General features: G+C 38.5%; 1 protein-coding gene across 3 annotated transcripts in view; it reads right to left on the reverse strand.

The window, feature by feature from the left end:
* Window positions 1-8,378, reverse strand: part of sh3gl3a (SH3-domain GRB2-like 3a) — a 38,840-nt gene extending 30,462 nt beyond the window's left edge. For all 3 annotated transcript variants that reach the window (XM_067494280.1, XM_067494271.1, XM_067494262.1), the window contains exon 1: window positions 8,166-8,378. In XM_067494280.1, coding sequence (XP_067350381.1) covers window positions 8,166-8,210 — 45 coding nt within the window. In that variant the 5' untranslated portion in view covers window positions 8,211-8,378. The remainder of the gene's footprint in view (window positions 1-8,165) is intronic.
* Window positions 8,379-14,881: the final 6,503 nt, after the last annotated feature.

Genomic DNA, 14,881 nt, shown 5'->3' on the forward strand with positions numbered 1-14,881 from the left:
TCAAAAAATGTTTTTTTTTAAAGTACTTCATAAATGGTTGGTTACGTATGGAGTCACAATTAATTGCCTTAGCAGGTAAAGTCAGTCATGTCAACCAGAGACAGTTAAAATAGGAAGAGTAAAATGGGAAGCCTGTTACCTCAATATGTTGCACATTGATGTTTGCTAATAACAGTGAAGCAACGAACTTCAAAACACTAAAAAATTACTTAATCAGAGCTGAACCAATCCAGTGTGCATGTGGGTGCACAACAATATCTCCTAGCGGAACCAATCCATATTACAGTAACATGGGCTGTATTTAAATCTTTTCTGATGAGCTTTAACTATAACTTTTCAGACTCTGACTCTGAACAAGAAACAAACAATTCTGTTTTTGGATCATTTTTACACCCACTATCCTCTGCTTCAGGACTATATTATTTCAAGTCTGTTGCATACTTTTTCTTGTCAGTTTTGATACTGACAGTCAGGCATTTTGCTGCACATGGAGCCTCGAGATTACACTATAAGACTGGAGAATTTAGTGTATTCCTATGTTTAGTATCTTCATAACTGCTATACCAGTCCTCCTCCAAGGTTTTATTTTAGCATATATCCACTGATTTATTGAATTTCAGAAGTAGTGGAAGCTTCAGAACTGTCAATGTTTTAAGAAGTGATAGATATTTTGATGCATCCATGGCTGAGGTCTTCATGTAACTGTTGGAGAGGAGGAAACATTTGTGCCTCTACTTATTGGGAATCGATCAACAGGCAGCATTCTAAACCTTTACTAAATTCTGGTTAATAATTCACACGATGAGATGTAAGATTTCCCAGCAGAGTTTGATCACAGCACCACTGTGATAGCTGCACCTGCCGTCACACAGCTGAGGTAAATATTGGTGAACCCACCTTAGTTTGTTGAGATTACATTTAATATTTATTTTCCTTTATGTGAGTTATGTTGCCCTTAGGTATGCACGTTTTAGTTGAATTGGAATAAATGGCACAGTCTTTATTTCATATTATATTTCATATTCAATATTTAGTTTAATTGATATTGTTGACAGTAATTTACATATTCTATTTGTAGCATGTACATTTAGTTAAATTTTTCTATGGCCAAACTTTAGTTTGATGAGCTACTTTAGTCTAATTTGTATTAATTATTATTTTTTGTTAGATAACAGTGTGGATGGTGCTGAGGGAATATCTTGTCAGGCCAAAACAAAAGATGATAAATCCAGGAAGTGGCCAATCATACTGTACTGCCTCAACAATAGGGATTTAGATTTTTTTACTTTGGTAATTAGGTAATTTGCAGAGGTAATATTACTCTTTGGATGTAGTTGTTTCAGTTGTTTAAATTTTTATTACTACATACACAAAATTCACCTTAATTTTAACAAAAGGACTTCTTACTTGCCTGCCTGATCCCTCACAACCATGATTAAAGTAGGAATCAACAGGAAACGACAACCTGTGAGATTTAAGATGTTGCACTGAATAAAGATTAAGAGCATACTCACGAGACATGTTAAAGTTTAAAATATATATTTTTAAATTTGGCATGCTATAACTTTAAATATGCTAAGTAGCACAAAGACAAATTTATTATACAAACTTAGAAAACACTGAAATATGAAACTCTAACAATTCTAGACTTGGTGAGCACAGGTATCATACTTCAACTTACTGTGTTTGAATAGATCTTGTATCTGGCCTTCATTTTGTACCACCAACATAAACTGTCTGGGCCACATCACCATGAAGCTGCACACAATGATGTGGAGCTGCTGAAATGTTAATGTGCTGACAAGCTGCTTGTTAGACCACCAAGCGACTGTGGCTCAGTCCCTCCATCACTCATTAAAGATGCATGGTTTTATTCACTAAAGTGTTAGGTTTATCTCTGTATATTGACATTTGACATCAGGGTGCAAGCATACTTTTTTTTAGCTTTTTTGTCCTTTCGGTTTATCCCGTGAGTTCAGTGTCGCCACAGGGGATCATTGTCCGCATGTTGATTTGGCACAGTTTTTACGCCGGATGCCCTTCCTGACGCAACCCTCCTCAATTTCTACCGGGCTTAGACCAGCACTGAACAGGTATGGATGGGAATGGGCTCTTAGGGGTTCAGTGTCTTGCGCAGAGACACATCGACATATAGCTGGGGCCTGAGATCGCTACTAAGCACTGACCCTGTGGTCAGTGGACGACTGCCTTACCAACCGACCTACAAGCATACATAAGTTACCATTTTAACTTAAAGGTTGTGCAAGACAGGGTTCGTTCACATTGTAAGTTTTGTCAAATGAGAAAATACTCATTTTCTCCTTCGCCCTAGCGTATTTTATCTCACTCAATAAAATACACTGGGGCGACTGTGGTACAGAAAGGTGGGGCGGTCATCCACCAATCTCACAGTTGTTGGTTCGATCCCAGGCTGTCTGGTCACATGTGGAAGTGTCCTTGAGCAAGACACTGAAACCCCAACTTAGTGTCAACAAAGTGCCAATAGGCAGAAAAGCCCTATATAAGTGCAGACCATTTAAACATAAACCGTGTTAGGAGCATCTGAAACCATCATCATAACGTCTGAATCCACAGCTGCTGTGTCTAAATATACCGATAGTGTTCTAGTGACTTGGTTTGTGTGGGTCCTTCAACTAATCAGGCAGGAGCAGGAGAGCAGACAAGCAATGTAAGAATTAGATCTTAAGATTCAGGGGCAGGAATGTAAGGTTTCGCTTGAGTAAAGGGGAAAACATATATTTTCAGCAGATCTGACCGCACTTCTTCTAGAGTCTAGCATGGCAAAACAAATGCTTCCAGTAAAGACTGTGAAGTAATGATGACATTGACTGTAACTGCTGCCGTTGTTGTTAATGAATCAATGGTGAAGAACACTTCTGCCACCAAAGTGGGTCTGTCTCCATATCACTTAGATTTGGTAAAAATCTCAGTGCAGGAATAAAACTGGGTAATTACAGGTTTTTCTGACCTCCCTATTTTTGTGTGCAAGGCATCAGGACTATTAGTAAGTTCCACCTGTACAAATGACTGTGGACTTTGCACACTAAACGCTGCAGTGATTATGAAAACAACCACAGTGGTATTATCAAGTCATATCGCAGAGACAGGACAGATATGGGTGGAATAAACAGGAATTGACAGTAATTTCCCTTCCCAGTTATCTTCTGCTGGTCCAGTACATATCTGGTCCCAGCCCCACTCTGTGTCCGGTTTCCCTGTCAGGAAGTATGTAAAATACAAAACAATACTTTTGACATACACTACACAACATCCACAATGTTTCTGGGGAGATATGATTGATAAAATGTGGCTGTTATTTGCAGATAATTTCTCACTGTGTATCCACTAACAGGAAACCACTGTGAGTGACGTAAATGATAGTAAAGAATTGGCTCTGACTGCTCATCCCTGCATGACTCAGAGAACCACAGTAGGATCAAATGGGTACAAGGGAAAAACAGGTATATACTGTACACAGCAATGAAATCTCTGCCCACAAAAGGAAAGACTGTATCTTATTTTTACCCTTTGTAATGAACAAAAAAAGAAGTGAGAGTGGATGAGACTACAGCATAAAACAGGCTGTGAAACAAAACTGCATGTCTAGTCCAGTGAACAACTACACCGATGAGAGCGTAGGTGTCACAGAACAGAACAGTAACAGGGCAGAACAGAAAGGCACACAAACAGGAAGTGGCAGGATGGCATTTAACTCATGCACATGGGAATAATTCCACCAGTAATGAGATAAATCATGACATTCATATTTTCCTGCATGAACCCTGGTAAATCCATGATTTACACAGTAAAGGTCTAATGTGTGGCCTGCTCTGTAATTCACCCGAAGGCCATCATAACTCTCAGCACTCTGTTAATAGATGGTATTTGTTGGGGTATTCAATCAAGGCAGTTAAGTGTTTTTATTATAGATAAGGTTTTGAGTAATATTAAAAAGTATCTAACCAAGATTAGACTGCAATCCATAAATTCTCTGGAATCTTTATTTATCACCATCTGTTTCTAAGCTACAGCAGTTATTCATATTTCTCATCCCCATAATAATAGTCTTTTCATTTATTAATCCTTTTTTCCAATCACTGTTCCTCACCATAATGCCTCACACATTCCTCCCCAGATGTTTGATTGTACACGTCTAAATACATTTAGGGACAAAATGATATATGATTTGATGCGCTTAAAAATTAAACTTGGGATCTTCACAAACTCTGTCTGCTACTTCCCACCACTCTAATCTCCAATCTCCACTCCAATCTACCAATGGAAATGTGCCAACAGACAAGCTACTGGATCATTTATGTGGAGAAAGACTTAGCTCTGTATTGGTCTTTATGGGCAGCAGAATAATTCTTTTTCAACAAAATCATCTTTAACGAAGCATGAATGTGACAGGCATAAGAGCAGATTAACTAGATGTTGTATTATTATAGTTATTAACAACTGAATTGTGAATTTATCAAACAGTGGTCATTGAGTCTGACAAAACCAGTGGCTGTCCACTGAAAATTCCTTATCTCCTACAACCTGCTGAAACATCTAATATGGGTTTAGGATTAGAGCAAATTGAAAGATGAGACGTTCAAGTCAGGATTAATCACTAGCTAATGCCAAAAATCTTCAATTTTTTTTAAGTAGAATGATGTGTCTCAAACAACCTATTCAAATTATGTGAGCAGCACACAAGCACTACTGAGGCAACATTCCAATTAATCCATGCCGACCTCCATTCTGCATTTCTTTCTTCAGACCAGGGGTCTGTGTGTCTGTGTCTGAGCAGGACAACAGAGACAGCACCAACGTTTCCACCAAGCTAACCAATAAATAATAAACCAAAAATAATTGTCCTATGAAATGGTTAACTTCATAAATGTTCCTGCAACAGATACAGAGGGCAGGAAAGGTAAATCACGGACCAAGTAATCTGTGATACATGTAAAAATGTTAAAAATGTTCACCGTCTATTTTATAACTCACCTAAATCATCACTACTGTAACCAGTTGGACAATGAAAAAAGGAGACTAGTGAGAATGTTGCAGGAAGCTCAAAGAAGCCCAAATGGATAACCTACCCCTAACTCTGGAGAGGCTTGAACATGGCTGTCCACTGACAGCTCCCATCCAACCGTACTCCTGCTTGAGAGGATTTGCAAATAACAGTTGCAGAAAGCTTGTCACATCATACCCAAAATGATTTAAAGCTGTTATAGCTTCCGAAGGTGACTCGACAAAGTAGGGTATGAATACTTGAGTGCATGTGATATTTCAGTTTTTTCTTTTTAATAAATTTGCAGCCATTTATAAAATTGTGTTTTCACTTTGTCATTACGGGCTACTGAGTGTGGATTAATGAGAAAAAAAATTAAACAACTGTAGTATCAGGCTGAAACAAAATTGAATAAAGTAAAAGGGGGTATGAATACATTCTGAATGCATCCTTACAATATTAATGACATAATGTTGACATAACTGTGGTTTCTATAACTGGAAGTGACATGTGGAAAGTGTTCTTTTTGGTCTCCAAGAGATTTCTTAACTTAGGAATGTTGATCAAGTGCTTCCGATTTCTACTCCTTTACTTCCAACTGGCCAAATTTTCCCGGTGTAACACATTTTCGGTCCTACTTTTAGGGCTAAATGTAAGAGAAATGCATCAACATTCCTAATACAGGAAATCACTCTCATCTCTGCCAAAATGTCACAGAACTCCAGAGGTTTGCTAACTGGATGCCAAGCAGACAGGAGATGTTGTTAAGACAGACATGGAGATTCAGTGGAAGGAGAAATGCTTTGCTAACACTTAAAGACTCATTAAATACAAAAATGTATTTGTTTTTGTGACAGGTCTTTTATGGGATGCAATTACTTCTTCAGCAAAAAGAGCACAGGCTGCTATACAAACCATGGTTATTGCAACTCCACATTGTTTATTTAAAGATGAGATGGAGCTTTGCTGCATTGATGATTTGGCCTCTCACAAGCAACAGTTCTAGCGATATAGACGTGCAAAAGTTAGTTCAATGTTTTTTTTTTGTAAAAACATTATTAAAAAATCTGATCGTAGCAGGTCTTAGTATTAGGCTAATACAACCTCAGACAAACAACAACAAATAACTTTCCTTAATTCTGCCATTATTTATTCAACAAAAATTAAGCTAAAAAAACATGTGGGCATTACTATGTACCCCCTAACTGCTTTCATAAGGTTTAAGAGGAGAAGTTGAGCCCTCACAAGCCCTTGATTAGCTGATCAGCAGCAGGTCTGCAGACATCGATAAAAGCAAAAGTTTTTTGGTTATTCAGCTGTGTGTTAACACAATGCCAGGAGGGAAAGACATAAGCATTGTTCTTAGAGAAGCAATTGTTGCTGCACATAATCTAGAAAAGATATTAAAACCATTTCCAAAAAATCTGAAGCTCAAAGTTGTACAGTTAGAACAACAACAATTACGACAATGTCCAATGGACAGATGAGACCAAAGTGGACTTTTTTGGCCTTAATGCCCAGCGCGAAAGCAAAAAACAAACACAGCATTTCAGCATTAACACCTCATACCCACCATCAAGCACAGTGGTGGAGGGGTGATGATGTAATAGCAATGATCCGAAGCTCAACAATAAATCTAAATCAAAATTGCTGAAAAATTAAAGAATCACAGTTTTGAAATGGCCTAGTCGAAGTCCAGACCTTAACCAAACTAAAATGCTGTGCACGAAACATAGAAATGTAAGAGTGAGTACACACTTTGATCACTATCAAACTTCACAAACTGTATTTGAGTAGTTGCTTTGTTACAGTTAGGCCTTTCACACATCACGCCACCACATTCATGTAATAGAAAAAAATCTGATACACAACACTGTTTATTCTCCTTCAAGTGCTACACAACAAAACAGAGCAAACTGAAAGTCCATACTTTCTGTAACAGAACCCCTCTATGTCCAACAGGCTATGTGTATAACAAGGTAATACCTAACAGATGGAACACAAGACTATGAGTAAACCTCATCCTAAAATCTCAACCCCATCTAATCCAATCCAATGCCATTCACAAATCTTGTGTCTGCTTACTTACTTTACCAGCAATGGTTCTTAGAGGTTTAACCAAAGCTTAAGGCATTTCATAAATGTTATATGCCACTGCTCATTAAGGCAAACAGATGATCCAACAGGCAGCATTTGTTTAGGGTGACATGTTATGTGAATGTAATGCAGTTACTCACAGCAACCTGCCATGGTGTGTTTTGGTGGCAGGAAGCTGAGGTAATTAACAATTCCCTTTAAAATGTATGTTGTATGAGCGACTAAAATGGACTGTACTGTATCCCTGGTTAAAAAATATGCTCTGTATGTGAACTGGTCATATGTGAAGATGTCTGGTCCAATGTCATCCACCAGGGTGTACAGGACAGTATTGCACGTGCAAAAACACTTGCCAGAGTACCGGAGATAGATATATTCATCTAGATTGTATCTGACAATAAAAGAGAGTCTTATAATAATAAGACGTTTGCAACCGGTCAAAGCATGATTTGTTACCTAATAATTACTTAAACACCGCCTGTCTACAATAAATCTCAAATACCAACCGAAAACGAAAGCGGTTAAGTGTTTATAACGTAGCTTGAGAACAAAATGATTGTATTTTTGTACTCCATAAAAAAATAATTATCAATTGTTTTGATTTCCCCAGTATTAGTATAATCATTGAAATTCTGAAGTATGGTATCATCACTGAAGTTCCGTTACAGTCGAGTGTCGTGACATAAAGAACTTGATAAAGAACGTCAATAAAAAAGCCGAAATCTTCGTCGGATTTTGTTTCCTTTGCGCTTCTGAATTTAATTAACTAATAATTGTCTGATCCCTGTATGTGGCATTAAATTTAATCTTTAGATTACTGAACGGAGTTTGGCGTGAAATTCTGGTTGAAAAAGTAAGGCTACGCTGATACCTTTCTCAGAAAACACCTTGGAAATGCGTCTAAACAGCTACAACAATCAAACACAGCAGAATGTAAGAATTTAACGTTGGCTACGTTGTTTAAAAATCCCCTGAAACCTGGTTCCGTTAACGCTAACTAGCAATTGTTAACGGTATAACCGAGCAGCAACATCCGCCTCCATACCTGACTGGCTTTGTGGAACTGTTTCTTCAGCCCGGCCACAGACATCTTCGACAGACGTGTAATGCTTCACCTCTGAAGAAAAGGTTCCGTGAAACACTAAAAGTGAATTTACGTTAAGGTGCAAACTGAGCCGAATCCGACACACGAACCTCATTAGTGACAAGAGCTCCAGATTGCAGCAGGAGCAGAGGGGAGTCAAGTTCTAACAGCAAAGCTCGGTAGTACCGGAAGAAGTACTGTTGTTTAAAAATAAAAACGTCAAATCTAACATTGAAACTACAGAGTCTGTAATGTAATAAATACACATTATCGAAGTTAGCAAGCGACAAAAAATACTGTTGCAACTTACATTTTCTCGATGTTGTTAACACACTGCTCATAGTATACAACACTAGCTTTAAATCAAAAAGCTGTACGTTCGATCACAATTAAACTGATTCTTTGTATTGATTACTAAAGTCGTATATACAATGTGTCTTTTATTTCAGTGCAGATTACATAGAAAACCTATTTCTGGGCCGCAATATCGGCGTATCTGAGTTGAATTTTTACAAGGCCGTTTATATTTAAGGTTAGGATGCTTGCTTGGCAGTTGTGATTTTATTTTGAATGTAGCAACCGGAAATAGCATTTGCGTCCTTTGCTTAATTTAATGCACAAGCAGATGCGGAAAGAGTTTCCTGAATCGCAGAGATGTCGCCAATTCTTAAATCCTATTGGCTGACACGGAAAAAGATGGCATAAGTAAAAACCGATAGGCCAAACTATATCTAATTCCCGCTAATGTCACATTTTACCATTTTTAAACAGACATAAAAATGCTAATTCTGTACTAGTTTAAAATATGTGACCTCCATAGATGGTGGTCAATATGTATCCTTCAAAATAAACTCTTGTCACAAGTTTCATATTTAAGAACAAAAACTTGGGCTGAGGAGAACAACCCAAGTTTTTGTTGGGTCTTTAAAAAAATGAAATACTCTTGACTGCAGATCTCTTTAGTCTTTTTAAGTTACAGTGTGCAAATTAAGCTAATTCTAACAAAAACCTGAATCAGTTCTTTCTGCTCTGACCAAGTCCTCCTCTCCCTGCTCTGAAACATCTCTACTTCACTCATTATGCTCCATCACACTCTGCACAACCCTTCACTTAGTTGTAGTTGTCAAACTAAAATAATAGGAATGCTAATAAACGTAATATAAATCTGTAATTGTCGCTCTGTGTTGGCCCTGAGATAGAGTTGAGACCTTTCCAGGATGGACCACGCATCTCACCCAATGACAACTGGAAAAGGCTCCAGCCCCCTGTGACCCTGAACAGGATAAGCGAGTGAAGATAACAGATCGATGGGAAAGTGTTGCAAACTGTAATTTTAAGCTCCTCAAAAGGTTCAAAAACCTATTCCCGAGCCACAGTTTGCCTACGGAGTCAACATACCTGTAAAAGATGCCATAAGGATGACCCTCCACTTCACCCCTCAGCACCTGGCAAGGAATCTACAAATAGGATCCATTTCTGCCTTTATTGCAGCTATCCAGGCCCTGCTAAAGGACTAGCTCTTCCAGCTGAATGTACTGGACTCCATCTGCAGGTGGATCACAGGTGGCACAATGTGAAGCTGAAACAACATGTTACCAACACCAGCCTCCCACCAGGTTGTGCTCTTTCCCCCTTACTCTCCTCCCTGCAACAGCTGTACCTCAAACTCCTGTAATCTGCAGACAACACGACATCTTTACACAATCTTTTTAGTTCCTGGGTACATTATCTTCAGAAGTTGCACAGATGTTCCACATTATTTCAACTCTCACAGTGCTGTCTGTATATGCAACATTTTGTCTTTTTTGTTGTGTATATTGTAGCAGGTTTTCCTAAAGGCTGTAGAAGATTAAACAGGAGTCTTAGTGAAATCAATTTAGCGTTTCTGGTAACTCTATGTAAATATGTGTAGTTTTAATTTTCAGACCACTTTACAAACTGTTGTTCAAACTTGAAGCCTTTTAAAACTTAAAATTAGTTTAATGTATGAACTGATTACTCAACTCAGTAAACATTATGCCACATGTGTGGCATGTGACTGGTTTTACTCACCACCAGGGGTCAATACCGACATGCAGAGGAGCGGATGTTAGAACCATGAAGGTATGATTTCAAGCAGCAGAGGGCAGACTGGCAGCTGTTCTCAGACCTGTGCTGCGATGCCTTTTGTGTTAAAGCTGGACTATAAATGCAATTAAAATTTGTGTGCACAGTCGAATTAAGACTTCATTTTGACATTTAACGTCTTCTAGGAGATGAGTGGATTATAAGTCATGTAGTGTTCTCCATGAATTACTTGTCTTTTTTTAACTTACGCCACACTGCAGAGCTTAAGGAATGATGGAGTTAGTGACTGTGTCAAAGATATAGTGACTTTTTTTCATAACTTGTTTGGACTCACAAATGGTTTGATGAAGACGTTATGGTCCAGAGCAAGAGAAAACCCTGCCTATAAAACTGAAACTTTCACTTACGACTGTTTCCTCTGGCTGCAGAATGTTTGGAAGAACTAAACTCATCTGCTGTCCATCTGGCTGCTGTGCCAGACAGTAATACCCGCTCATATTCTTTAGCTTCCCAAGCACCCATGGACAATCCATTCTCTCCCCCCTTCTCTGCCCCTCGGTCCTGATCCCCCACCCAGGAGGTGGGATCCGGTGTCAGTGCCCCAGAAAGACCCCTCTCTCTCTGGAACATGTGGGGGGATCAGCATCCTGGCAAGCAGTGTTGTTCAGAAAGCTCAGTTTCTGTGTTTGGTATTTCTCACAGTAGCGTGCATGTATCCACTGCCTCCCAGGTGCTGGCTCACAGCAAATCTAAATTTCAGTACAGCAATCAGCTGACGCGTTCTCACAGAAAACACGAGAATTACACAGTAGAGACCAAACTCTATCCAGTTTCCACAGCTTTGGCCATTCTTTCCATCATCATGATACAAATTCATTCATTACAGAAACTTGACTGGTGACCCAAGACTCAAGAATAACTTCACTTTCCCCAAAGGGCAATTGTTAGTGGAGCATGAAATATATATGTAGAGTAACACAAAGACAGAAGACAAAATAAACTACATAAAAAAGTTTGAATGTGAATTTACCATAGTGATAGCAGAGCAGTGTCTAGTGTCTTTGTGTCTTGTGGTTCTGGCTAATGAAAAAAAGTGGAACTCTGAATACATAGGAGTGGAGCTGTCATGCGAGATGAGGTGTACTTTATCTGGAAGGCAGACAGGACGCTTAACCGAGTACCAATCATTTTACTACTTACTGTAACAATCCAGGTTGATAACCTTTTTATTTAACACTGGACCACCAGATAAACAAAAATGTAAAGGCACTTTCAATGAAAGATCTATAAAACAACATCATCAACGCTGCGTCCAAATGAGACCCAGCAGCTACGCTTACTCTCTGTGTCCTGCTGGTTAAAAACTCTACAACAACAGTCAACAGCATGATTGTCCAAACGAAACTGTTCACTTGCTTTCTTCACCATCAGGTGGGGCTGTATGTTGTTAAATGCTGTTGAGGAATTCAACCCGTTTTACAACAGGTTTTCTTTGTGCTAATGCAGCATTTTGCCTTATTCTGTTTACTTATCTCAAAATAATAAAAAAAAGCTTGAATAAAAATTTTAATAGGGTTAGATAAAATAAACTTATTGTCAGTGTAATAATCTTTTACAGGAAACCAGAACAACCAAGTACACAAGAAAAATGTCCAATAATCACTGATTTTAAATTTTTTCTGACATTGTGTCAAGTAGACTTTGCATTATTGATGTGATTTTAAAGGACTGGTCCACAATTTGTAGACCTACATAAATAACACAGGTATCTAGGTTTACTTGCACGGTTTACTTACTTCCTGCTCCTGAAGGATGTTGCTTCTAGTTATAGGGACTATAGTTATAGGGCCAAAATCCACAGTCCTCCATCTGTGAAAAAATATATTTAAACTCAGAAGTCAGTACCTGGTTTCAGCCTTTTAATTTAGTCCCAATATGTGGATATCTTCCAAAGTTTAAGTATTTTTTGTCGAACATTTCTTCTCTTGCTTATTTTCCTTTCGCTACAGCCCAAAGGAAAAAATGAACTCAAAAGAGCTTTCAATAAACACAGTGTCATTATAGTTTTAGATTTACATTTTTGCACAAAACATAGACCACAGATTTTAGTCCTTATTACTTCAATTTTAAGGGCTTTATAACACAGTCTCTTTTTGGTCAGTATGAAGAGAAGTATTGGCTACAGCACCAACAAAAGAAAGTCAGCATTTTTCTAAACTTGACTCAAACAACTGTGAAACTCTCCCTCATTTTTCTTTAGTTGAAACATTTTGAACTCAAGTCTTAAGTCTCAGTTTGTGGCACCTAAACTAAGGCCCACTTAATTTGCGCTGACTTTATTTGCAGTCGGATCATCGTGAATGCTTTGTAATTAGTTGTAAACACACTCTTAGGAGCATCAAAAGAAGGTCGGAACAGTTTCTGGTAGTGTCTTCAAAAACGAGGTTTATCATGTTCTGTTCATTTAGTCCTGAACATTGCAGTCTGATCTCAGCAAACCGTTGCAGGAAAGGTATCATATTCACCAGTGAAAGGTTTCGGAAAGTGGTCCACTCCTTCCTAAAAATAGGCCTAAAGATGCAAGTCGCTCCAGATCCAGATACAGCTCTGTGGAGGAAGCTGAGCAAGTGCTCCACCTCTACGGATCAACCAGGTTCTCTGCTGAATATTGTCGCCTACATACAGCACACAGGAGGGATTAAAATAACCCGGTGTGCCCTCCCTGAGTGGTACTAGATTTCCGCAACGTGCCAGCAAAAAAAGGATGGGGGCCACTTGTCAGAACTGGGTGTTTCAGCTTCTAAGTGATGAGGAACAGCTCTGCAGGCTCACTAATGTACAGTAAATGTGATGGGTGGGTTGAATTGTTGAGTTATGCAAGGCTTTCAGCCCTCTGTTATAGAGCAATACTTTGGCATGTTGCGTAACAAATTTGTCCACCTCACTTTTTCAATGTGGGCCCAATGATACTTTCACTGTCCCTGGTCCATTTCCATTCATGGCCTTTAACCTTGCATTGCACTAATACAGCAATTAATTCTTCTCTTCAATAACTGAGAGCTCTTTTTTAAGGTCGGGTGGTGGATGTCATCTCAATGCAATGCAAATTCACTGCTGAATGTGACTACCATCGCAGTGTCTCTTTAATTTTATCGGACCGAATGAAGAGAGCACAAAAATCAAAAAATTATCAAAACACTATTAGGAAGGTAACAACCCGCATTCTGCTGTTTGGAGTCGCTGTTCCTATGTATCCAAATGCCTGTTTCGGTGTATCGGTACTTTGTGACGGTTTTGTTTGCTAGCCTATTCTGGGTGGTGTAGCCATGACGGGGTCAAGCTGAGGTTGACCTGAACCTAGTGAATCATGTGACCACACCCCTCTTTAGCTTGTAAACATGGCCTGATGGTAAGATAACCTCAGAAAACAAGCTATTCAGTCTGTTTTTAAGGTCTCAATCCTTCTTTTTGTTAAAAGAGTAAAGTCCATGTGTGGAACAATAGTCCATGGTGCCTTAAAATGTAAAATCACCAGCTTTTATAGGGCCCGTCTCCTCCAAACATACCCTATAGTTGCAGTGAACATTCATTGCAAGTTAGGCCTTGAGTTGTTTTATCTGATATTATTTCAGCATGATGATATGAAATGGAAATGAAATTCCAGTCAGTCTGACTGCAGAAATCTTTGGCCATTTTCAGTTTTACCTCTCTTTAAAATGGCTTGTTAGCAGCGATGTAGCAGCGTGTGTTATCTTCCCAGCAGCCACTTGCTCCATGTGTTCACTGGAGGCTCATCAGTGTTGCTCCGCCTAACACTGAGTAATACACGACCCCGAGGGAGTTAGCCTGGATCAGATGATGCTGCTGCAGAGATGAGCAAAGCAACACATGGATTTGTCATAAATCCTCTGCCCTCCATCCTTTGTTGTACTCTGTAGTACTGTATATAAATGTGTATACTGTGAGTATGTGTGTTACGGCCTGTGAAAACTTAAATGCTGACATGATTGACAGGTTGTCACATTGTATCTCATATTGCTTACAGGTGGGTCTGTGTCCATGCTGATCCCTGTTCACTACAATATAAAAACCACAAGATGGAATTAATGTTTTCCTGTTGTGGCTGCACAATAACGTCATCATTCATAATATCAAAAGTAATCATGTGCTTATTTTTAGTAGATAGAAAACTGATTAAATGAGACTTGGAAACATATGGCTTTTTATTTAATTGGAATGAATATTGTAACATTAATTCAAAGGAAACATGAACACCTAGAAACATGTCAGTTTTTGCTCAATTTTTCAATAAATTCAAACAACAAATGGCATCTTAAATGTGGCCCATTTCATTTAAATAGAGAATGAAAAAAAAAAAGCAAAATACAGAGCAAAACTATGGTGAAATAATCAGACACATACATCACAATGTTGTTCATTCATTTTTGAAAAAAGAAAGAAAAACAATGTTAGTGGTGAGATTTACCTATTTTATACAGTATATTTTTTTGGTTTCTTTCAAATAACAAATTACTCTATTCACAGAATATACAGTTCAATAAACATTTTTGTTTAGGGTGTGCTCATGTGTGGTGCTATTACTATAAATT

This window comes from Channa argus, chromosome 2 (genome assembly GCF_033026475.1).
Source record: "Channa argus isolate prfri chromosome 2, Channa argus male v1.0, whole genome shotgun sequence".
NCBI classification, from domain to species: Eukaryota; Metazoa; Chordata; class Actinopteri; order Anabantiformes; family Channidae; genus Channa; species Channa argus.